At 40.4% G+C, this 24,781-nt stretch overlaps 1 protein-coding gene across 5 annotated transcripts in view; it reads right to left on the reverse strand.

Moving 5' to 3' along the window:
• LOC101175434 (nuclear receptor coactivator 2) overlaps positions 1-24,781 on the reverse strand; it is a 74,753-nt gene that overhangs the window by 24,939 nt on the left and 25,033 nt on the right. For all 5 annotated transcript variants that reach the window (XM_023964774.1, XM_023964775.1, XM_023964773.1 and 2 more), the window contains exons 2-4: positions 10,588-10,695; positions 7,266-7,438; positions 1,496-1,599 (exon numbers count right to left, since the gene is read on the reverse strand). In XM_023964774.1, coding sequence (XP_023820542.1) covers positions 1,496-1,599; positions 7,266-7,438; positions 10,588-10,676 — 366 coding nt within the window. In that variant the 5' untranslated portion in view covers positions 10,677-10,695. The remainder of the gene's footprint in view (positions 1-1,495; positions 1,600-7,265; positions 7,439-10,587; positions 10,696-24,781) is intronic.

Consider the following 24,781-nt stretch of genomic DNA (forward strand, 5'->3'; position numbering starts at 1 on the left):
GTCGTGGCTAATGAAGGATTCTAGGGGGTGTGTGAGTGGTGGGGCTCCTCCCCTTCTTTTCTAATCTGGCTTTTTTCAAACCTCATTGGGTAGCATGTTAAACGTCATGTTGCACTGGTCCACACACTTGCTAGGCTGAGTGACGGTGATGCCGATTGTCACAGCAACTCTTATCTCGGCTAGTCACGTGGACTGCAGGGTCAGAAAGTTGCAAATGTGTGCAGAAGAAGAAACACAATTCCTTTCCAAAGATAAGTTTCTGTTTTTACACTTTGAGCTCAGCTGCTCTGCTGGGATTGCGTAAAAGGTAAAAGACAGTTGATGTACGCCAGGGCTGAAAAGAGCAGCACTTTTTCTTTCTATAAATAGCGGTTTATCAATAACATTTTGATTGAATAATTAAATTAAAAGATTAAATCTCAAGATTGTGGTTAAAAAAAAAAAAGAGTAAAAATGGTCAGGTTTTACTAACTAAAAAGAAAAACAATTGAACAAAAGTTGACGCTTTTTAATGATTGAGTGAAGGATCACCCTTTACAGAACCAATGCAACAATTAATTAAAAACTAGGCAAAAACGGGAGATACTCCGAATGATATGGTACTTTTACTCTTTTATTCATTTTTTTAAAGCAAAAATTTTGCTTTTTCTGTAAATAATGATGGATAAATGTAAGTCAACACTGATGATAAAATATGGCTTTTGTTTTTGAAAAATTATGAAAAAAGAGGTTTTCCTTCTAATTTAACATGTGCGTTCATAAACACATGATTAATATTACAATTTGTATCCATTATCATCATTCTTATGTAAATCTATCCTAACAAAAATTCTCCTATAAAAAGTAACTGTTGAAAATGTAAAAAAATGATTAAGGGGAACAGAATTTAAAAAAAAAATAAAAAAAAAAAAAAATCGCTTAAGGACAAAAAAATAAACAAAGATAAATGTGTCAAATATTAAAACACAAATACACCCTGATAAATAAGCAGGATGAGACAATTTTGTGTAGACTAACATCATTGGCTCTCCAATCCTAGTTCATAATATTTCTAGTGTTCCTATTTTCTGCTTCAGATTTATTCATTTTCACCCAATTTATTCCTTTTTACTCCCCGCATGCAAACTCCACACAGAAAGCTCCCCATTCATGTTGTGTTTCAGGTCCCCCAGCCTGGACTTGAACCAGGGACCTTCTTGCTGTGAGGCAAGAGCGCTAATCACTGCGCCACCGTGCCGTCACTTTTACTGATTGTCATAGAACACGGTGGTGACTCAAATGTTAACAGAACAGTGTTTGATGTTGCATGGCATTGCTACAAAATGACACAAAACGATAACGTTCTGCATTAAAAAGGTGGGCCAAGGAGAGAACCCTGCGGTACACCCAAAATTGAAGCAGCAAATCCAAAACACAAAGGATCTGCCTGTATACTGAAATTATATAAATGTACTTAAAACTACTTTAATGACTTTAAAAGAATAGTTGAACCTACCTCCAACATCATGGGCCCGAGTGCATCTTTATCAATCACACCGTGGCCTGAGGACGAGACGTCTGCCTTCTGCACCTCCTCTGCATCGGCCACTGACGTCTTTTCTGTATCAAAGTAAGCCGGGAGAAAGCAGGGAGAGAAGGTTTTGAGATTAGGCTGCCAAGGTTTACTACCTTCATTCTGACTGTAACAAAAGCTGTTCAAACTGCATCCATCTTTATTTTTATGCTGGTTGGGAGTCACTTTCTTGGTCGTAAGTTCAGTTTCAGAAAGATGAAACATGTCTGATCTGCGCTACAGATTATTGCAGTTTACAGATGACTTCTGAACATAAAATGATAAAACAGATCCCAAAAAATTAAAAGCTGAAAGTTTTAGGCAATTTTTAAAGCAGGAGTTTAAACATTTTTCAACATCATTGATGAACCTGAACATTTGGTCCCTGAAAAGCTAAGGTAATTGTCGTGCATCTTCTTCATTCATTTCTTTCAGGGTTTGTTTTTACTAGATTTCTTTTAAAAGTAATTTCTAGCTTTCATTTAAGCCTGTGTCACATGCAGCTGTACGTGGGGTTGACGCTGGTGGCTCTTGCAACCACCTCATGAAAACAGAGCGTACAATGATCGTGAGTGTGGTAAGTGTATCGTGAAGTATAATAATGAAGGCTAATGTAAGTTACGCGCACTTCTGATGTACCCGTGATGCAGTCCTACAGTGTCTTTGTGCCACACTCCAGTCATCAGTAAGGTGTGACTGCACATGGATGCTGCACGCAGGAGGTGTGCAGGTGACAAGTAAGTGCAAGGGCACAAACTACACTCTGATTGCTCAACCATTTCCAGCCAGGCTGCACACTGAACACGAACTTAGAGCAATCACAGCACTAACGGGGTCCCTGGCCAGTGTGCAGGGTTTGCAAAGTACGACACGCCTGCGTCTCACCTACTTTACTCTTGCATGTCATGTCAGTGTGCACATGAACATTTTCCATCTATGGGCTCACTAAGTGGTCTACAACCTTGATATTTTGCGCGGGCCACCTACGTATGTGCGCTGTAAAGGTTTACCCACTTTGTGCCCGCAGACAGCCCGTATCCACCAGTAAGAGCAGTTTAGACTAAGACATTTCCAGCTTCCCCCCCAAACAACACAATCTTTTGCTCTCTTTATATTAACTGAGATAACTGAGATACCAAGATACATCAAGTTCACTAGATAACTGTTAAGGTGAAAAGATCACCCATCCAATGCAGCTCTACATCCATGAGACAAATCACCAATGGCCACTTATCGACTGAAGCTCATCATTTCCTACTCTGTAGCGTGTCAAACGTGTCAAAGAACAGACCGGGATTCTAACCACAACCTCTCTGCTAATAAAGCAAATGCAGTATCTCCACTGACTGGAATGTGTGACTCATCAATGCATTTTTATTGGAATTCAAAGCGAAAGCTCATCCAAAGTGTTGCAGGGTTAAAATATGTTGTGAGCAGGAAGATTTTTGCTACGCGTTGGTTTTGAAAGAGACGGAAAAAACGTTTTATGTGTTTGTGAAGATAAATCCTTAAGGCTTCAAGTTTTTATGAATTACTTCTACCGTTCTAATCACAAATCAACCAAAGTTGCCCAGTCAGCAAGATGGTTTATCCACCTGGTATCACGTTCTGTACAATGACGTTACAGTAGTGTTTTTTTCCTCTCTTCAATGGCTGTACCACTGGACTGTTAAGCCTCCCGTGGCCCCATTAGGGAACATAGCTGACATTCCTGTTGTGGGACCAGAGCTGTGTAGCCATCAGGCCTAACAATTCCGTTAGTACAACTCTGCAGCAGATCGGAATCAAAAGGTCGTTCTTCATTTAAAATGTGCTCTGAAGAACCAGGAAACCTGTTTGTTTGAGTCGAAATCCCCTGATAGACCAAACTGGTTTCAGAGTTATTGGGATGACGCTTACATAATCCCCATTTGTCAAGGTAAACAACTAAAAGTACAGGGCACTTATTATTTATTCACTTATTTACAAAGGAAGTCCAAGCTATTTTATTGAAAACTATAGATATCAATCAACTGGAATCAGATGCAGTTCACCAAGTAACCATTGGAGGCTCCATCTTCTTTTGGGCCTCTTTACTTTACCTTTAGCAATTCTTCTTTCTATTACTATGCTTTTGATTGAAACTTTTGCCCCTGCCACCTTCTCCCATTGTAAAGGAATTTTTGACGTATGGAACAAGATGACATCCTAGTGGTTGGACGTAAAAAAAAAATTCTAATCTCCCAACAAATCCAACACACACGTATCAGGGATGTCCCAAGGTAGTTTTAAAATGATTCCACTATTCCACTATGGCCACACAACCTACAGCTTGGCAGCCATTTAGTGGCAAAATGGGAAAAGAAAAGTTTTGTTTGAGGGATCTTCACAAAACATGACTACACCCACAATCGAAGTTTTGTTTGACCTCAAAAAAGGGCACCCATTTCAATTAAAAAAAAAGAAAAAGAAAAGGATTAGTACCAGATCCAAATTCCAACTCCACCTAGGCATTTTTGATCTACTGTCTCCTAACTCCTCAAGCCCCATTGTGAAGCTACTAGGGAAAACATCTTGGAAATAACCTTAAGATGTGGAACAGCATTAGCGTGGCAAGCTCGCAAAAGAATATTATGAAAATTTAATACACGAATCCCTGGCTCAAGCCGAACGACCATATTAGGAATGTGGGCTTTGTTAAAAAAAACTTCAGTTGCCAAAAAAATAATCCCAAAGTTTATTTTTGCTGATACATTAAAGAACTACATAAACCTGTTCATAACCCTCAGGTGGCCAAAAAATAAAAGGGTTTCTATGGAGATAAAACCAACAAAAAGCTTCCATTTAAATAAAAAGTGTTTGATGAATTTAACTCTGATCAGGGTGGCAGAAGCAGAGGGGGAGAGAGAGGGGCCAGAGGAGGCAGCTCAGCAGGGGTGAATCGTATCTGCAGACCAACTCTAACGCCACTTGAGATTCTGTTGAACAGGAATTGAGAAGCAGTGCATCTATTTTACTTTTAGATTTGCTTTGTATTTGGGGTTTATTTTTAATCCTGTAAAAATGAAGTGTTTTTGTTTTTTTAAAACTAATTATTCTGCGGTTTCTGTTCTTTAACAGTCAGGGTTCCAACACAGTTTAAAATACCCTTTTTGGGGTTGTTTTTTGTGATGAATAAACATTTTAATCCACTTGAAAGCTCAAAAGTTGATGTTGCATGATACAAGTCCTTTAAGTTCGTCCTGGTCGTGGAACAGTGGACCAGCTCTACACCCTCTTTAGGGTGCTGGAGGGTTTGTGGGAGTTCGCTCATCCAGTCCATATGTGTTTTAGGTATCCTGTGGAGGGTGCTCTGGAGGTTTGGGGTCCGTGGAGCCTTACTGAGGGCTGTCTAGTCTCTATATGACCGGAGTAAGAGATTGGTTCGCATAGCCGGCAGTAAGTCGGACCTGTTCCAGGTGCATGTTGGACTCTGGCAGGGCTGCCCGGTTCTGTTTATAGTTTTTATGGACAGAATTTCTAGGCGCCGCCAGGGGCCAGAGGGGGTCTGGTTTAGGGACCACAGGATTTCCTCTCTGCTTTTTGCAGATGATATTGTCCTGTTGACTTCATCGAGCTGGGACCTTAAGCATGCATTGGGGCGGTTTGCAGCAGAGTGTGAAGCGGCTGGGATGAGGGTCAGCACAGCTAAATACGAGGCCATGGTTCTCCACCAGAGAAAGGTAGTTTGCCATCTCTCGGTGGGTGGAGTGTCCCTACCCCTGTTGGAGGAGTTTAAATACCTCGGGGTCTTGTTCACAAATGAGGGAAGACCGGAGCGCGAGCTGACAGGCGGATTGGAGCAGCGTCCGTAGTTATGCGGTCACTGAATCGGTCCGTTGTGGTGAAGAGAGAGCTGAGCCAAAAAGCAAAGCTCTGTGGGGGGCTGGGCGCTCCCTTAGAGATAGGGTGAGAAGCTCGGTCACCCGGAGAGAGCTCGGAGTAGAACCGCTGCTCCTCCACATCCAGAGGATCCAGTTGAGGTGGCTCGGGCATCTAGTCCGGATGCCTCCTGGACGCTTCCCTGGAGAGGTGTTCCGGGCATGTCCCACTGGGCGGAGGCCCCGGGAAGACCCAGGACACGCTGGAGAGACTACGTCTCTCGGCTGGCCTGGGAACGCCTTGGGGTCCCCCCAGAGGAGCTGGTGGAAGTGGCTGGGGTGAGGGAAGTCTGGACATTTTTGCTTAGACTGCTGCCCCCGCGACCCCCTCCCAGATAAGCAGAGGAAGATGGATAAGTCCTTTAAGAGACTTAGAGCTTTATTTCTTCATATTGTAGTTCACCTGACTGGAACTAGATTAGATACAGAACGCTTGTTGTGATGGAGCGACGCGGAGTCAATTTGTTTCTGCCTCTCAGAGGTTTTTATGGTCAATTAGGATCTCAAGGTTGGTGAGGTTGGTTTGTAGAAAATGAAGCACAAATCATCATAGCTCTCTGCTCTGACAGATTTAATGGGTATCGTCTTTGATTTATTGGATTTTGTGTAAATTAGTGGTATAAAATGAAATGACAAACTTTGGTTTTTGCATGACTTTGTTTCATGCGAGGATGTAGTAACTCGACACTGCAGTTTCTGTAAATGAAAGGTGTGGACCAAAACAACTCAAACCTGTTTGGTCACAGCAGCTTTTTCTAGCAAGTCACCTTCTTATTTATTCATTTATATTTATATATATTAATATTTATACTATTATTATAATTCCTTGTCTAAATCTGTAAATGTGGTCCATCCCATCAGTTGAATGCTTGGCAACATCATGTGTGACCCTGCAGATGTGCGACTCGTGTGCGGTCTCCGTGTGCGAGTGTGTGATTGTTCAGCTGTTGTTGTCCGGCACAAACAGCGCGGCCACACGTGGACGCCTGCTGGCCGGTCAAAGGGGCGTAGGAGAAAGGCAAGCGTGGTGCAACAGCACAAGAAAAACTAACAGGAAGGAGTAAAACGATCAATCCAGAGCGATGGGTAGATAGAAAGACAAACGGAGAGGAAGAAGGGAGCAGGAAAAATATTAGGACAAGGCAAACTGGTGTAACAAAGACAGAAATGAGGACAAAGTGAAGGAGAAAAAAAAAAGATTGAGTAAGAATGATAGATCAGATAACGGGAGGTGGAAAAAAATCAGATGTGAAGGGAGGGGGAGAAGAAAAAAGGTGGTAGGAAACCAGGGTGGAAGAGCAACAAATAGAAGAAGAGGGCTAAAGAACTGAGATGGAGGGGCTGAGCAGGGGGCAGATCCTCCCCTGAGGCGTTTCATCATGTTGGTCAGTGTTGCATAACAGCTCTGCCACAAACTGTCTCCCCAGTTTGTTTTGGTGTTCATTTCTTCTGTTTCAGGTGAACGATTTCTTCTGCTCCGCAGCTGTCGGATGGTGTTTAACGGTTGTTCCTCCTTGGTTTGGAGTCAGGATGTCTTCATGACAATGCTCAGACTTTCCAAATGTGGGAACCTCTCCAGACGTTATTTGGGGGTTATCACATTACTTTGCTTATGGGTTTTCACTTCCTCACACTCTGTCCGTGTTTGTAGATATAAAAGCATGAAAAAAAATGCTCTGTAATTATAAAACCATCATTTCCAATCATTACCAATAGCACAAAATAGAACTGCATTGTTCTCACTCTGTAGCAAAACTACCGGTAACCACAGCAGAGAACCAACGTGACTCTGGCGGTTGCTTGAAGGTCCTCACCCTGCTCCTTGATCTGCCTGATCTGCTTCACCGTCTCCTTCAGGATGGCACATTTGTCGGGCTTGAAGTTGAGGTCGTCGATGTCATTTATGTTGGCGAAGATCAGCTCTGCCAGCTCCTCAATGTATTTATTCTCCTGTTCCCTGTTGCGTTTCTCAAAGCTTCTCTTGGGGCTGGATCACAGACAGAACAACAAAAAAACAACAACACTGTTATTGTCAGAAAGAATCCAACTTCATCATCAAAAAGAGAGTTTTATCTTTGTGCAGTGACCGGGTCACCCTTGTGAGGTGAACTCTTCGCCTGTAACTTCATGACCTCTCTCTGACCTAACAGTAATGAGTCTCTTTACCACAGCTAACCATTACCTAAACAACTTGTTTGTTGTTATGTAAACTATTTGGGATAAATAATAATGCAGCGGTTCTGCTTTCCATCCACCCAAAATAGATCATCATCCTCTTCTTTCAGCTCCGGAGAAACCCCAAATTGTTTTCTGTCATTAGTGGCAACTAATTAAGGATTTGTTGAAGTAAAAATCAGTCTTGATTTATAGATCTTTGAAAGAACAGTAAATAATGCAATGTTAATAAGATAAAGCGATAAATGCTTTTTTAAAACCACCATTTTTGGCACAAATCATTCCAATGTTTGAAAGTAAACAATGCAAAACTGTTAATTATCTACCGTGACCCTGAAGACGACCCCAAAAGCACACAGAAATAAGGTGCTCTGTAAAGTTTTCATTCAATGCAGCTGACTGATCAGCAGACCGATCAAGAGATATCGACATGTTTCCACTGTAGCTCAGACAAACACAGAGGGGAAACATCCAAAGTTGTACAGGTATCCTTTTAAATTTTAACAGCTACATCATCAAATTATCGTTGGTTACTTAGGTAAAACCAGTTTTCTTTCATATCTATGAACCAGGATCCTGCCTCAAGGGATGTGGAAGTTACTTCCACACCGTAACACAGATTACCGTATTTTCATGACCATATGGAGTACCTAAAAGTCATACATTTTGTCCAAAATGTACAGAGCACCCTATGGTGTTGTTTCATGACTTGGGTTAAGAGGACATAGGAGAGGACAGCATGAGAACAGTAAGGAGGGAAGTGTGGACATGAAAGAAGACACCCCCCGAAAAGTACAAAGTGAAGGTATATCCATTTTGCAGAACAACATGATTTTGGCAACCGTGAAAAATGCCACCTGCAAAGAGACATGCTTATGAAGCACACTTTAGACTGCAAGCCATCAGCTACGCGGAGAAACATGAGAATCGAGCAGATGCGAAAGAATTCAAGATGAATGAATCCATGGATCGCAAGTGGAGGAAGCTGGAAAACAAACTCCGACAAGTCAAGGAGACACAGCTGAGTTTCCGTGGAAACAAGGCGAGGTCGCCCGAGCTGGAAGACCAACTCGAGCAACCCATCTCACAGCCGCTGTGAAAAAACAAGTGAAGCAAATGAACTCTGAGATGCTGTCATTCTGGGAGGCTTGACTGCTGGACATTGGTGCCAACAGGGCATTCAAAGTAAGGTTGCGAACGGCGTGAGAGTGGTGGATGACGGATGGCGAACACAGTTTTACTAAGACTGGGTGGCGGCGCCGGGCGAGTTACGCCACAATTCAATGCTTGGGCTAACGTGTCTGCTTGCACTATTTTTTGAGCTTTTGCTGAAACTGCACCCTAAAACCCAGTGCGCCCTTTGGTCGTGAAAATACAGTACTTAATATTGTCAATCACTTGCGTTGCAACCCTACTGTCTCAAAATTGTAAGGTGTTAGACTCCAGTTTGAATTTGAAGATGCCCACTTTGCTGCTTAAAAGAACATTTACTATCTGATGTAGGGGTGTGTTGATAATCGCATCAGCGCATCACCGTGGTGATGAGATGATCACTGTGGTAATGATTCATCACCGCAGCTTTTTCTTTTTCTTTTTCAAAGTTACAGGACTGCATATGGTGTGTGATTTGAACTATCATAAACACATTCATCTTTGCTAATTTATTCTTTCCGCGAGTCCTGTGTTCAAACTTCAAGGGCTTCTGGGGGAAAAAGCCTGCATCCTCCTGCGCAAGGGAGGGACAGTCGTTTAAACATTATGGGGGATTTTTTTTGTGTGTGTCCGATTTTAAATTAACTGCTCGCCATGTTTCAGTACTTGTAATGTTTACAGATAATGTTAAATTAAATACACACAAACACGGGCATAAAAGACAACAGCGTAACTTAAACAGTCTAAAAAGAATCCGTGCAGACACTGAAGTCACGGGAAATTTGCTGGAGGAAGCCCTCTGCTTGCCTGGTGGCGGGATAATCAGGCTCGATTCCCTCTTCTCTCAAAAGTGGCAAGAAAATATTTGTCTGTAAGCGCTACAAGCACTCCATCGGAGCGTGTATTCAGTGCGGCTGGAAACATCGTCACCCCCCTTAAGGTCCTCGCTAAAACCTTTTCTACAATAAGTTTTATACATTTGGTGAGGATATGAACCATTCCTTCATTCTCAGTAGCTGCTTTGTCCTGATGTAGCCATAAATAATATACATTTATTCTGGGTACAGTTAAAGCACTTGAAACACAACTGACGGGACAAACACTAAGTTTAGGTCACTTACAGTAAGCCCATTAAAATGAAAACAAACATTAGGGCTAGGTTAAAAAAGCCTTCACCCAGTATACAACAGCAGAATAGACTAGAAACACTTTAGGGTTCATGTTAAAACAAAAATAAAAATGTGGGTCTAGAAACTCCAACAGGACACTTGGCTCAGTGATTTTAGACAATACAAATCAATAGAAATATAGAAATAGATTCTGTTAGTGACACATTCATTTGTTAATACTTCTTTGCTGCTTTTGGGTATTCGCTGTAACACACAAGTTACTAAATATGTTAAGAGTTAAAATTCATTAGTAATGTCTGATACTAAGTCAATACAGCAATATCTAACATTTTAACATCCTAGACGACTGTTATGCAGACTCTCATAAGTGTCTTCATGTGTCTTCAATTATTTTTTCTTGAAATGGATTTCTACCAGAAAGCACATTTTATATGGAAAAACCTGTTGACACCCAACTGTCAAAAGAGAGAAGGAGCTGGATGACAGACACAATCATGTCTCTAGAAGGTGTAATTTGTAGAACATCATGAAGTCCAGTGAGAAGCCACCTGACATTTAAGCCTTGACAGAAGCTGAAAGGTGGCATGAAGAAATTGAGGACGATGGATCAAGAGGCAGAATAGCTACAATTGTCTAAATGCTTTATTGAGGCCGTTGTAGACGGACGCCAGTCTGTTACCTGGGACCCAGGAGGTCTGACTGACAGTCCTTCCTCTTCAGAGTGTCCCCTCTTGGGGGTTCCGAGGTGTCCCCCTCACCGCTACTCATCTTTAGCAATTATCAGCACCTACAAGAAAGAGAAAGGGATCAGAATTTCAAACAATGGTCTTTGGACCGTGATGAGTAAGAGAGAAAAAAACCTGTTCTTCAAGCAGACACCAGCATTTTAGAATTTTGACTGTTTATAAATTCATGATGCACACAACCTGTATGATGAATGATCAAAAATGGATGTTTGAATCATGAAAACAATGCAATGAGCCTACAGAAAACATGTGGGAGGCCCAGTGGGGATACCGTGGGCGTCAGTAATCACCTGGGTTCCAAATAGATAATTCATGTGGGCATCATCAGTGTTTTTTCATTCATTAAAAATGGTCGACTTCAACAGAAATAATCACGTTGAGCGAATGCATGGGTTTGAATATGTGTGAGTCGTTTTTCCAAAGTGTTTTGCAAGACTGAAAAGAAAGAAAATGTGAATGTTGGTGACATTTAAATCATGCACTCGTTGGCAGAGAACGCTACACCATATGGTCACCTCATGCTGCTAGACTTGTACCATATGTCGCAGTAATAGGCACAAAATTCAGGAGAACTGAGAAGCAACTGGAACAGCTCCTGACAGAAGATAGCAATCTGTGGAACCGTCCATGTTTCCATCTGTGTGGTCCAAGCCCGGAGTGTGACCTTTACGGTAAAATATTATGAAATAATAAAAAAAAAGGTTTCTGCCTTTAAGGGTATTATATATGACCAAAAAATATATTATAGCATTAATACAGTATCAAAAATTACATGACTGCCCTGTTTTTTAGAAAACGGTCAACCTGCTGAAGGTTTCTTCCGTACCCCTTATCCTGTTTAATTTCATATTTAATTAAACGTCATTTTAGACATTTTTGTTGTGAAACTATGTAACTAGCCTGTAGTTGTACTGTACCATCAATGGAAAGTTACAAAATATGATGTAAACATGAGAAATATATTCACAAAACTGTTTCTACACAACCAGTCAAAAAGTTGGACACACTGGTAGCTAAACCTAAATGGTAGTTTATGTTTTGACTTAACACACCTAAAGGGGCGCCTGCAGTACAGCCATCGTGGGTTTAGTTCCGGTCTTGCGCTGAACCCCACATGTCTTGGAGTCGTTGGGAAATTACTTCCTTCCTATTAAATATAGAGGCTTGGTTTTAATAAAGGTTTAGTTTACATTTGCGACTTGTTTCATTCTCATTATGAAGGCCATAAAAACCCAAATGCTGAAGCAACGTCGATGCTATGTATTAATCGAAAACTATTTCACTCATCGACACAAAAAAGTGTAGAATTACCTTAAAATTGTTGTACTTTATGGAATTTAGAACACAGCATTCAAAATGTTTGTTTTAGTTGATTTTTTAATTGATTTTTTAAATGTTTTTTAAGTACTTGACAGCCAACACCTCACTGTATCCCCAGACACAATGTCTCGGTGTGTTTACCTGTGTGAGGCAGGTAACGGTGTGACCAAAAGTACTTTGTGGGCCAAAACAGAAGCGCTACACAACCCAAGAAAATGCAAGATAAAACGGCTGATTGGGTTGGTAGTACTAAAGAGTGATCAAGCGGACAAGAAATGTCCTAAACGTCCATTTACCATCCCAGCTTCATATGGTTCAATACATGTAAAACACCTCAGAGAGACATTTTACTGCATGTATATAATGTTGCTACCACTACAACTTCAATATTCAGTTTTTAAGGGTTGGCAGTTAAAATTTGAAGTCTGAGGGGCAATGCTGTATCTGATCCACGGGGTCAATGAGTTGAGTGGTGTGGTCCTAACCAGGCCAAGCAAGTTGTCACCTTCTTGTTTCCCACCACCACTTTATCACTGGGCTTATCTGCAGCTGCTTTTGGCCGAGAATACGGCCTCCACCTGCTGTCAGAAGTCTAAATAGTGTCCTATTTCCTGCAGCATAAGTTGGAGGCATAAATGTATCTACATGTCAAACACGTGGATATAAGATATAGTAAGGTTATAAGTAATAACACAATATAATATAAAAAATATGTTTATTTGAGCCTTTTAAACACCTTTTTATCAACTGTGTTCAACGTTTCCTGAATGCTGTCAGTTCAGTTTGGCTATACAGGAAATGGATTCATTTCTATACATGTGTTTGTTTGTCAGAACCAGGCAGGAGAAACAGTCGGCTGGGACTTTAAGGGCCCTTAACTGGCCACCGCATCACCTGACTGTTACATAACAGGCGGTCAGTGGGACTGATACTGAGCAGATGAAGGCAGGAGAGAGGGATAAGGGAGAGGGAAAACAACAGAGGCAGAGGGAGAGACAGAAAGGAGATTAGAGTAACATGTTAAGAAAGAAGGAGGAGGAGCAGGAAAGAGGACAGAGGTCGAGAAAAACAAGAGAACCCAGCAGGAACCGCAGGAAATCGGCACTTCGCCATTGCCCGAGTGAAACACGGTCTCCACCGGACTAGAAACCACCACTCCGACACAGTAACACAAGGCAGTGAAAGGATGGTTGGGGGTGACACCATGGAAGAGAATAGGAGGTGGAGCATTTGTTGCTCTGAATAATCTGGCCCGAGGACAGAGGAATATATGGCCTAATTACACCACCAGAGAGGATAAGAGAGGAGAGGAGGAGGAAACGGAGAATAATGTGATCACAAAAATCCATCCAAGACAAGTGGAGTGACAGTGCTCGACACTGCCAACTTTAAAGAAACTACTCCTGACAGAACTGTTGTTTTCAGCACCATGCAACTAAATCTTGTTCTGTCAAGAATCAGGTTCATCTAAAAAATGTTAGTAACCGATGGTATAACTCAGGGGTGCCAACGCTTATTTGTCACATGAGCCACTTTGAAGCAATCGGCTCCAAAGGATATATATATATATATATATATATATATATGAAGATTTTAAAGTAGGGCTGGGCTATAAATCAATTTTATTGGTTAATTCGTATTTGTTGTTTTAGACAATTTATTTTTGGGAAAGATCTGGATTTTTGTTTTCCCAGCGTTCTGCTTTCTTGGGCTTACATTTTTCGGAGTTAGGTTAGTAGGTTAGGAGGAGCTTCTTCCGCGAGGCTGAGCAAAAATTTCTTTTTTGTTTATATATTTTTTTTTTTTAGACATAGATTTCTTGCCACAAACCAGTGGCAAAACTTTTAAATCGAAATGCAAAAATCTATTAAAAAAAGTCTAGAGCTGTCTAAAACAGCTGTAATTGTACAACTACAATTATTACCAGCCAGTAAATGATTGCAGGTTCCCTTTAATCTATTAGGCGACAAGTGGCTGTGGCTAATGGGAACTTTGGTAACAATAATCAGAAAAAGTGATATACATCCTTTACTTAGAAGAAGTTAAAGGTACGTCTGCGTGTTCTTTACTGAAGCTGTCAAAAGTGTCCTTGGCTTTTGTAATATCTCTGTTTACATACTGGTTGTAGAGATTGGCCCCAGTAACCTCAACTGTTATCTTCATATCTGAGCGTAAGCGGATGAACCAATCTTCACTATTACTTTTCCTTTTCAGTCTGAATCCTTTTACTTTATTCTACCGAATAAATCTCAAGCATCTTTATAAAATGACATTATTAGGTAAAGCTCTATTGGATTAGCACATGCAGAATCCATCCAATATGAATAAAGAGGTTATATTTTCTGCCACAGAATTAACTACAGATGTCAAACATCAAAAACTATTTGAAGCTGAAGTCATTAAACAATAGTGTGACTTTCTTCTGACCTTTTCACACTTCTAGACAGGAGAAATTTAAATATTTAAAGTGTGTTTGGCCCCATTTCCACTGCATGGTTCAAGTGACCCAATTCCGATTTTTTCCTCTCATGCGGCTCAGATCAGATATGACCGGTGAACGTGTGAGCAGGACAAAACCGCATGGATTCCATTTTTCTCAGATCGGATTCAGGCCTCATTCATATGTGGAAATAAATCGGATATGAATCGGATACGTTCATTTGCGTGTGCCATGTAAGCAGACAAATCGGTAAATGCGAGTTGTACGTCAGTGACGTCAAGTCAGGACACCACCAACTGAGATCACATGACTTACTAAGGTGCTTTTGTGCGCTGTTTTTGCTGTCAGCGTGTTACCTTCCAGCCTCAGGCTTCATTATTTCCGGTCCGGTCCCGGTCGGGACGTAAACGTTAACTAATGAAGTGGGACACCGTTGCTCTGGAACAGGCTAGAAGCCGTTTATTTCTTTGCTTGGATCAAACTGTTAGTACAGCACAACGTCTGCAAACAGTTCCTCATTCAAACTCAGAGAGAGCACATAAGCCGGCCGAGCAGCCCTCCTTTTTCCTCTCCCGTGCATCCCCTCTCCTGCCTCATCCAGGAGCGCTCAAGGCAACGCCTCCTTCCATCGCTGCGTTGCCTCCATGACAACCGCAGTCACACAAAAGTCCGAAGGAGGTCCGCCGAAGGTGGAAATGCTGCTACGAAGTCCTCAGAACGTCTATGTTTGATAGATTCAGCATTGTATAGTGTAGATGCAAAAATCGGATACGGGTCACTTTTAAAAGATGATGTAAGCAGGTCGTCAAAAAAAAAATCGGGTATAGTCAGAAAATCGGATTTGGGCATCAAGACCTGCAGTTTAAATGCAGCCTTAGTGACACAGAATGTAGCGGGAAAAGGGTAATTTAAAATTAAAAATGAAAATGTCTAAAATAAAAACTGGGGTTGTGACTAAAATCACACACAACTACCCAACCCCACAAAAGCCCACAGTGCTGGACCATCCAGTGCCCTGGATCCTGAGGCACTTTGAACCTATGCTCAATAGTTTATGGAGTTCCACTCCGATCATCTTTTAATCTATTGTAAAGGCATTCCCAGTGGTCTTTTAATTATGATTATGCGGTTTGTAGCCAAAATGACAAAACCTGTGTCGTTTTCTAGGACATAGTCTCTGCATAGTTCCCAACATCCATCTGTTCATAATCTCTCCCTTTAGTTTACAGCTCCTCACAACCCCAACCTGATATTAGTGATGCAACAAAAATGGAAAGCAATATTGAAGATATCCAGCTGTGCAAGATACCAGCTCAGACAGCTCACAGCTACAACCTTTCATAAAAGTCATCTAATCATCTTTTTCTGCTCCTGACTCACAGCTATGTATGACCGGTACGAAGCCCATTGAGACGACTGTTGTCGTGAATTTGGGCTAAACAAATAAAATTGAGTTGAACTGAATATGTACCCCATAGTACCAGGAATCTGTAAAAAAGAAACATGCAAAAAGTGCAAAACCTAATACTCTGTGCACAACTTTGCAAAACAATTCTGAACACAAAATTTGGTTTTACCTTTGTGTAGACCACTTTTCAACTTTCCCTCGTCTTGAATATGAAATCCCCCCTTTTAACTTAATGTCAAAAATCCGTCAAGGGGTCATATAGATTGAGTCCCGAAACATCAATACAACTGAGTGAACATGCTTATTAAGGCTGTTTTATTCAAATAATATTGAATTAAAACAGACCGATCAAAGTCTTAAAGGATTATCCAGTTAAATCCAGGTGCTGGTGCTGAAGCAGGAACAAATGTCTGTCGTTGCCACAATGTCCAGCCCTCCTCGGCAACACTAAAGCAGTGTCAACCCAAGGCAGGCCAAAGCCATAGAACAGGCGCTGAGACGTCCTCAGTCAGACGGCTGCCACACTACAAGAGACAGCCAGTGGTTGCCAGACTAGAAAAAGTCCACTACTGTCCTCTGTATGGTGTTGATAAATCCTGCAGGAGGGGACAGTACCATCAGCCTGCGCCAAAGTGTCAAAGCAACTAAATTATTGACAATTATTATTATTGACTGAGTTCTACCCCTGAAGGAAAGCTGAAGTAGCAGGTACAGTGATCCCTCGCTATAACACGGTTTACTTTTCACGGTTTCGCTACTTCCCGGATTTGCATTGTGTATTGCGTTCTGCATGCTGATTGGCTAAAAAGTCACTCCGCTTCTTCTCTCCCTGTGCATCAATAACGTTGCGGTTTAATATTTACACGTACTTAAATCAGCTTGCCAAATTTACATTTTGTACGTGCAAATCATCTTGCAATTTCGAGTTTCTCTAAAACCCATAGAAAAAAGAGCAACAACAACTGCCTATCACTATGTTCTTCTCCCGAACAAACACAGCTGATCCGCGGGCTTCAAAAGAAGAAAACACTGCAGAGTGGAGTCAGGATGCAGCGGCTCAGTCTGAAGAGCAGTGAAATACACCTGAGTTACTGTTTGTCCGACTCTACTTTGTATTTTTTTCATAATCATTTTAAATTTTCTCCCGTTTAATCCAATTACTCGGGTCGCGGTGGGCGGGGCTAATCTCCGCAATTTGAAGCCTTCTGTTCACATCGATGAATACAATTATTATGTGACAGTTTAGTATCTTCCTTATCAATGTATAATTGTATAATAATTTTTAAAAAAAATAGAGGTTTCTACTTCACGGATTTTGCCTATCACGGGTTCTTTTTGGAACGTAACCCCCGCGAAAAACAAGGGTTTACTGTATTTCCATACAGACAGTCTGACCCACTCACTCCGCAGGTAGCACCCTTTCAATTCTTACGCAAAAAACATCTGTACCCTAGAAAATACCCAAAACTTTAATCCATTAAGTGTCCCAGACAAGGTACTTTTAACCAGAAAATCTTGTCTGAGACACTGAAGCATGGTTGTGAGCAGTGCACCCAACGTCCCACCCGGAGAGCCGTGCATTTATCTCAATTTACCTTAGCTAAAGAGGCTTTCTGGAAGAAGTCTAGGCAATCACAGAGGAGGGAAAACATCTCTATGGACTAAAAAATACAGTGACATCATCAACGTATGCAGAAACTACAATAGAAGGCCTGTGAGTTAGACTGGAAGCACAAAACCCGACAACGTGGAGTGAAGTCTGTGTGGGGATGGTTCAATAGGGAGTGACCGGAAACAGGGCATCCCTGCCTGATGCCCCTCCAACATTTAATGGGAAAACTAGGCACCTCCATACATCTTCACCAAACAGAAAGCATTCTTGTACAGCAGACCCAACACTGAGACAAAAGAAATCTCCAAAAGCTCATAGAGTAGAAAAGAAATTATGATCCACTGATCTAAAGAAATCATACCCAACTCAGCGTCACACAATGTACAAATGTTATACAGGTTCTGCACAAGAAAATGGCTGTCCACTATAGTCCGACCCAGAATGCAATAGGACTGGGTTCTGTGTACAATTGTGTGCAGGATATTTTTGAGTCCCTTGGAGAGAATCTTGAAAACAACTTATAGTCCGTACAGAGAAGGTAAAGAAGTCTCAATTTCTCAAGAAAGTCAGATCACCTCTGTTTGGCAGCAAGGACAGAACTGCACAACGACACAAATGAGGGACAACACCTCTACCGATACGGTCCTGAAACACTGCAAAAGGTCCGGGCCCAGGAGCTTCCAGAAGTGTTTATAGAAGTCTGTAGGTAATCCATTCAGCGTCTGAGACCATCTGCCCCACAGCCGCTGTCAGCTCCTCCATGGAAAGGGGAGGATCTATTGCTGTGCGATGAATCTTTTTTTGTTGTTTTTATAGACTTTTGGGGGGGGGATCTAGATTTTATTTTGCTAGTCTTCTGCTCTCTTGCGCCTCCGTTGTTCTAAGTAAAGTCAGTCCGCTGGTCTCTCACAAAGCGCAGATGTGAAAACAGCAGCAAGCAAAGAGAACCTACTTCCACAAAAACTAAAAAAATTAAAATAAAAACACTAACGCACGCGCCACAAGAATCAATGATGCTATGCTACAAGCTGTTCCGTGTGTCACCTACATGTAATCACAGACCGGTTTAAAGTCTGATTATATTTTTATAAAACATTTATAAAAACTTTATTTTATAAACATAATAACAGGCATGAATCTACTTTGTATGAACCTTATAAGTAGTGCCTTTGTAACATTACAAGGCCGGCGTTGAGCTGAAAAAAGCGCTGCATCTTTACAGTCAGAAGCAAGAATCTGAAACACTGTCATGTTTTTAGGATGTCTATGTTATGATTTCATGTAAAAATTAGTTAACTGGAGGCAGAATAAGGAAAAAAAAGAAGGTTTAGAATTTTTTTTGGGTACATTGATTTCTGGTCAATAATAGTAGCTTTTATAAACCACATTTTTTATTTAGTAGAGATTTAATGTAAAATTGAAAAAGCTTGATTTTTTTGCGATGGTCAACTGATTTTTTTAATCTTTTGGGATTTAACAGAATTTCACTGACAACCCAGTGATTCAATATTTAAAAGTTGAAAAAAAAAAAAATAACAATAAATTGCAGCTTGGAAAATAAAATAACCAGCAGCAAGTGTGTTTGTTGACTTTGGCAATAAAGTCCAAACAGGTTAGAGTCAGGCGCACAAAGTCACAGGGTGTGCATCCCTTACGTAAAGAAATCAATGTGGGTGGCGCATCAGACGTGCTCGCACACACAAACACAAATATGGCGCACAATGAATTCACACTAATGTGGGCTGCAACAAAAGCCTTCGCCCCATTCTGCCCAATACTAATGTAATCAGAGGAGCTGAGAGCTTTGCAGAGCCAAGCCATTTAAAAACAATTTGAGCTGGAGAGCGGGGACAGGGCCAGAGGGTCAATGCAGCCATTAAGAAATTAAAGCTGTGGATTGATCACCGCCTGCTTAAGTGGACTACGTTTCCAATAGAAACTGCAGCTTCTCGGCTTCTCTGTTTCATCAACAACTGAAGCGGCAGGACGCTCAGCGTTTACTGGTGTGTTCGCCCTTAAAAATGATCCCAGAAATAATTTAAAAAATAGATATAATAATTATTTCACGAATGAATCAAAACATTTTTAAATTTGAAGTGAGGTTTTTCTATCCAGAGTCAAAAGTCTTTTTTATTTATTCATCAACTGCTTGCCGGTCTGGTTTGTTCAGTCCTGGAAGGACATCCGCTCAGCTTCAACTTCCCGTTGTGTTTTAGAGGACAAAGGGCAGGGTGGTGGTATCAGGTTGCGGCTGGTTGGAGGTCAGGTGAGGTGGAACGGGTAAAACAACCACCTGCAGCTGTTCTAACGTTAAAGTCAAAACTCTTTTTTTTGACAAGTTTAATTTTTTGGTCAGCGAGACAGCTCTTATGTATGAGAGCCGCCCCACTAAATGATAGTTGTCATGGAAGTGAGACGCACCATGGACTGCTATTAGAGTAATGAGTCATGTTGCAGCCGTAGTTTGAAGGCTAACTGGGGTTAGAAGTGTTGAAAAAAAAATGCAGTCTTACTATATGTTATGACTACAAACCAAAATGTGTACTTTAGAACAAATACCTGAACATATTTAAGTGAAAACTTTCTTTCCTTGCTTTTCTATGTTTGTTTCATTTGTATTCTCTTAATTTATTTATGTAGACTCTTTACTCAAAAGAATATTTTGTATTGTGTTTACATTTTTCGTGGGGCTGAAATGTATGGCGGTAAATCTCATCAACAAATCACGTAATGCAAAAAGATATTAAAGATCATAACGACAACTTAAAAAGTAAAATAATTATGAAAAAAAAGAACAAAATAAGTAGCTGAGAAACGTCAGTATTGTGGGACCCCACTGATTGGATGATGGCGTTTGTTAGAAAATTAGTTTTTATCCAAAATCAAAAAACCTGTGTCATTTTCTGGGACATAATTTCTGCAGAGTGGCTGTAGTTCATTAGAAATTCAACTCTGAACTGTTGCTGGGCCTGGAGAAACCCCGTCCCCCTTCCTATCACCTATAACTGACAGCCATAGACCGTATATTAGTATATATCAGACAGTATATAGGCAGTAAAAAAAATAGCCAGCAATATTGGAGCTATCCAGCCAGACTATAAAGTGGAGCAGGGGGCTTGTGCGTTTTCTTTGTAACAAATAAGCTCTTTATTTTTACTGCTCCCGATTCACAATGATTTGAATAAAGACATACTAAGAAATGCAATTTTAAGTAACATATTCGTTATATACGTCACTGCAAAAGTGGAGCGATTGAAGAATCCATCTTCTTGAAAATTCAAACATCAAAGTTCATTTTAAGCTGTTTTTTTTGTTTGTTTCAGCAAACATTCATGGATGTGTGTTTCTAAATCCTAATTTTGAGGCATTTTATAGCAAACAGCAGTTAAAAGAAATTAAAGAAATGAAGGTAAAAGCTTACACCAGTGTGTAAAAAAAAAACAGATTTAAAAACATTATATTTGTGTAATCTTAAGCGTTTTTTATTTATTTTTTTACTTTTCTGGTATTTTCTTTCCACATCAATAACTGTTTATTGTTCTTTGTTCATTTTAACTAAACTTTGCATACAAGAGATTTCATGATAAGACGCATATAGGAGGCACATGCAAGTAAAATGTCTTATGTCTGCTCCTTCTAATTGACTGTGTATGAGAATAAGACGGAGTGAGTGGGGCGTCACCCATAGAAAATCACTTGCTTTTGGCGCCTAAACGACGTCAACTCAGCCTCCATTTTTTCATGATATGGGCGCCGCCACGTCAGTAAGCAGTGATTGGTCCAAGTCGGTCTGAGGTGATATTTCTATGGCAAAAACCATCGCCAATCGGGAGTGAGCTTGTTGGGCATCCACATCCCTACCACATCTCATGAACGGAAATAAATAAGCAAGAACATGTTAGAGAAAGGTACCAGAGCAAGAATGGGTATTCTGACAAATATCTAGAAGTCAATGGGAGTGGGGCTTCCAGGAGCAAGAGGGAACTTCCGGTTTGAAACTCAAAGGGGGAATGTTCACTCAGTCCGGCTCTCATTTACAGTCAATGCTCCTTCTACATTAACACAAGAGGATAACAACAACAAAAAATAAGCTGTAATTGTTTCAAAAAAATCATATACCCCTCCCAAACTGACGCAAGTCGCTAATTTACAGTTTGAGTTAACCTTTTTACTTTCCATCATTGTAGTTTATCTATTGTTTTGTCCTTCAACTTTTTTATTTATTTAACTTTTGTTTGTGCAATATTTAAATTATATATATATATAATTTTGATGGTTTGTGAGAATTTCCCTCCCTTCAAAACAAAACGAACTGAGAAGTAAGACTTTTCTGTGAACAAGTCTAGACATGGACTTCCACGAGGAAACTATGCAGCGACTAGCAACCACAGGGAGAGGCTGGTTGGTGGCGGCTGGAAGGAGAGACCCTCCTCCTCCTCCTCCTCCTCCTCCTCCTCCTCCTCCTCCTCCTCCTCTACCCTCCAGCTGCAGCGGAAAAGCCACCAAACCCTTCCCTTCCACACAAACCAACAGTAAAGTCGGTTTAATACCATGCGCTAAGGCTGGATTAAGAACACAGGCTGGTCCCACACGGGGAGGTGTCTACAGCGTTCACGCACGCTGTATTTTTCACCTCCTTGTGCTGGCGTGTCCGTATCCATGGATCCAGCCCCTTCATGTGCATGTCAGCTGTTTGCTGCTGCGGTAATGCTATGCTGAGCTGTCGGCTTTATGGCTGATGGCGTAACGCCTGCCGAGGGGACGGACGGAGACTTTGACTGCTGCTTCTTTTGACACCTCCGAGCCCTGGGAAAGCTGATTCAGCAAATACGAGCTACAGTTTGACTTCACCAACCAAATGTATTACACTTGAGCAAACGGCATGTATTTAACAGAAGACAAACAAATCATTTTTCCCTGGAAATCTGGTGAGAATTTGACAGACAATTAAAAAGCTGCAAACTAAAATTAAATGGTAGAAATTGCACTTTTACAACAAGAATCTGTGCAGGAAGCTTCTGATAAACAAGGGATCAACCATTCAAAATGAATACAATTTAAAAAGAAGTGTTTTCTTGGGTCAAAAAAAAAGATTCAATCCATCTTTACATGAACCTTAATGTAATTGAGAAATAATTAAACCAATTTCTTGTTACAATATGGGTCTGATGCTAGATTTAGGCTGCTTGTTTCAATCAGTGCCAATCTTCACGATGGTTTGGTCGTGCCAAAATTAATTACTAAATAAAATATCTTAAATATGTAAAAACAAATTACTTAGTGCACTTCACCATTTTGCCGGGGTGTCCAGATCTACAATTTCAAAAGATCCCGTACCCCGGAAATCTCCCAGAAGACTTTGGAAAACAATAATATGTATCCATGCTCACTAGTATGGAAGCATATTGCATTAAATAAAAAAGGTGATCTTTGTTCAAATGTTTTTGTGTATTAAAAAAAGGGTGATCTTTGTTCAAATTCTGTGATTTTCATCCTTTTTGAATAACTACAAAAGCAAAAAACTCCAGATAGACCGGGCTCTGAGCCCATCTGCTCATGAAAACGACAAGATGAGCTACAATTAAAAACGGAAAAACCAAAATGTTTGTTCTTCCTACTTACCTTATCCACAGACATCACAAAACAAAACCTAAGGAAAGTATTAAATGTTGACCAGTATGAAATGTTTATTTTGTTTGTGAGTCAATCCCAACAACAGCAACAGGCACAAAGCAGTGAAGTCTGTGGTTGACCTGCTGGATGCTCACGTTGTGGTCGTGGTCAACTCTGTTATAATTTTTGCAGAATACGCTGCTTTTTTTTGCGGGACTACAACAGTTGTAATGTGTTATGCAAGTGTCTACAACTTGCACAACTCAAACATGATGGTTCACTCTGAGAGGAAGAGTAATGATATGAATAATTTCTGTGAAGATTGTTTTAACTGGCACCTGAACCTGCACCCAAATTCCATTTCTACTACTACGGGTGTTCTGTCACAGTTTTGATGTTCCTGAGATTATTCATGGTGAGTTGCAGAGAAACTGCTATTGTTTGTCTGGGGCGTTTCGGGAACCTTACAGACGGTCCCTGCCGGCCTCTGCAGATTCACATGACGGCTGGAACTCGTTAGTGTTCTGCATCACCACAGACAAAAACAGACAGTTCATACTGGTCAATAGAACTACATCCAACGTTTTGCTCTGTAATGTTTGCGGATAAAGTAAGCAGAAAGAATAAAATAGACTAGTACTATTGTGATCAGCACATAAAAACAGATCGTGTTTGTGACACTTTGTGGCTTTTCTACTTTTAATTGCAACTCATCTTATAGTTTTCATGAGCAGATGAGGTTATTGTTAGTGTTTATTGTTCTTGGCTTTTGCAGTTCTTGAAACTTTGGAACAAAAATCACAAAAAAAAACAGAAATCATGCTTTTTTCTTTTCTTTTAATGCAATTCACTTCCATAAAACAGGCAAATATAGGCCAAAATGAATCATGTTTTAACTATTTGTCACTAAAATGCATGGTGTCCAAATTGAAGTCAAAGGCACTGGGTATTCCTGGACTGGTGTTTTAGAAATTAGGGAGTTGTGAGAGACTTCAGACATAGAAACTGTAAACAAAGTTTAACTGCACATAAGCTCTTGACATCATGTAAGTCGAAACAGCTTTTGAAAAAAACTTTTTTTCCATTCAATTTAGCACTATACATAAAAAAAATATCTATATTGGCAGGAATTCAAACTAATTTTTTAAGTTATTAATATTCACAAGTGAATTTTACTTACTAAACATGAGAGGACTCAGCTTTGATGCACTCAAACAAGGTCATAAATGCTAGTGAAAGTGCGAATTATGATTTTCACAACAATTTAATACATAAGAGGATGACATTTTTATCAACTTAGAATTATTATTTTGCTTACATATTTTTAGAAAAATACAGTACTATTGACTCCAAGAATGTAATTCATTTTCAGACTTTAAAATTGACAACAAAAAAATGTAAGTCAGTGTATTTACTGAGACACATTCAAAAACACTCAATAAAAAGGAGGAGGATCCCCCATCAGATTGATTCAACCTTTCAGTACACTCACCATCATCTACATACATGGAATATTTAAAGACTAAATGATGACAACAGTAATAAAAGTTTCAACACAAGCGACAAGGCCAGGCAACAACTCCAGATCCCAGAGTTTTCACTGTTGCCATGGCAACTACTACACTGTCACTACATTGATGAAAAACAAATAGAGCTATACCAGTAAAGTAACAGTTGTTTGTTGAAGAAAGCTGCTCAACTCTAAACTTTTTAAAGGATAATTTCCCCTGTGAC

The sequence above is a fragment of the Oryzias latipes genome, chromosome 17, assembly GCF_002234675.1.
Source record: "Oryzias latipes chromosome 17, ASM223467v1".
NCBI lineage: Eukaryota > Metazoa > Chordata > Actinopteri > Beloniformes > Adrianichthyidae > Oryzias > Oryzias latipes.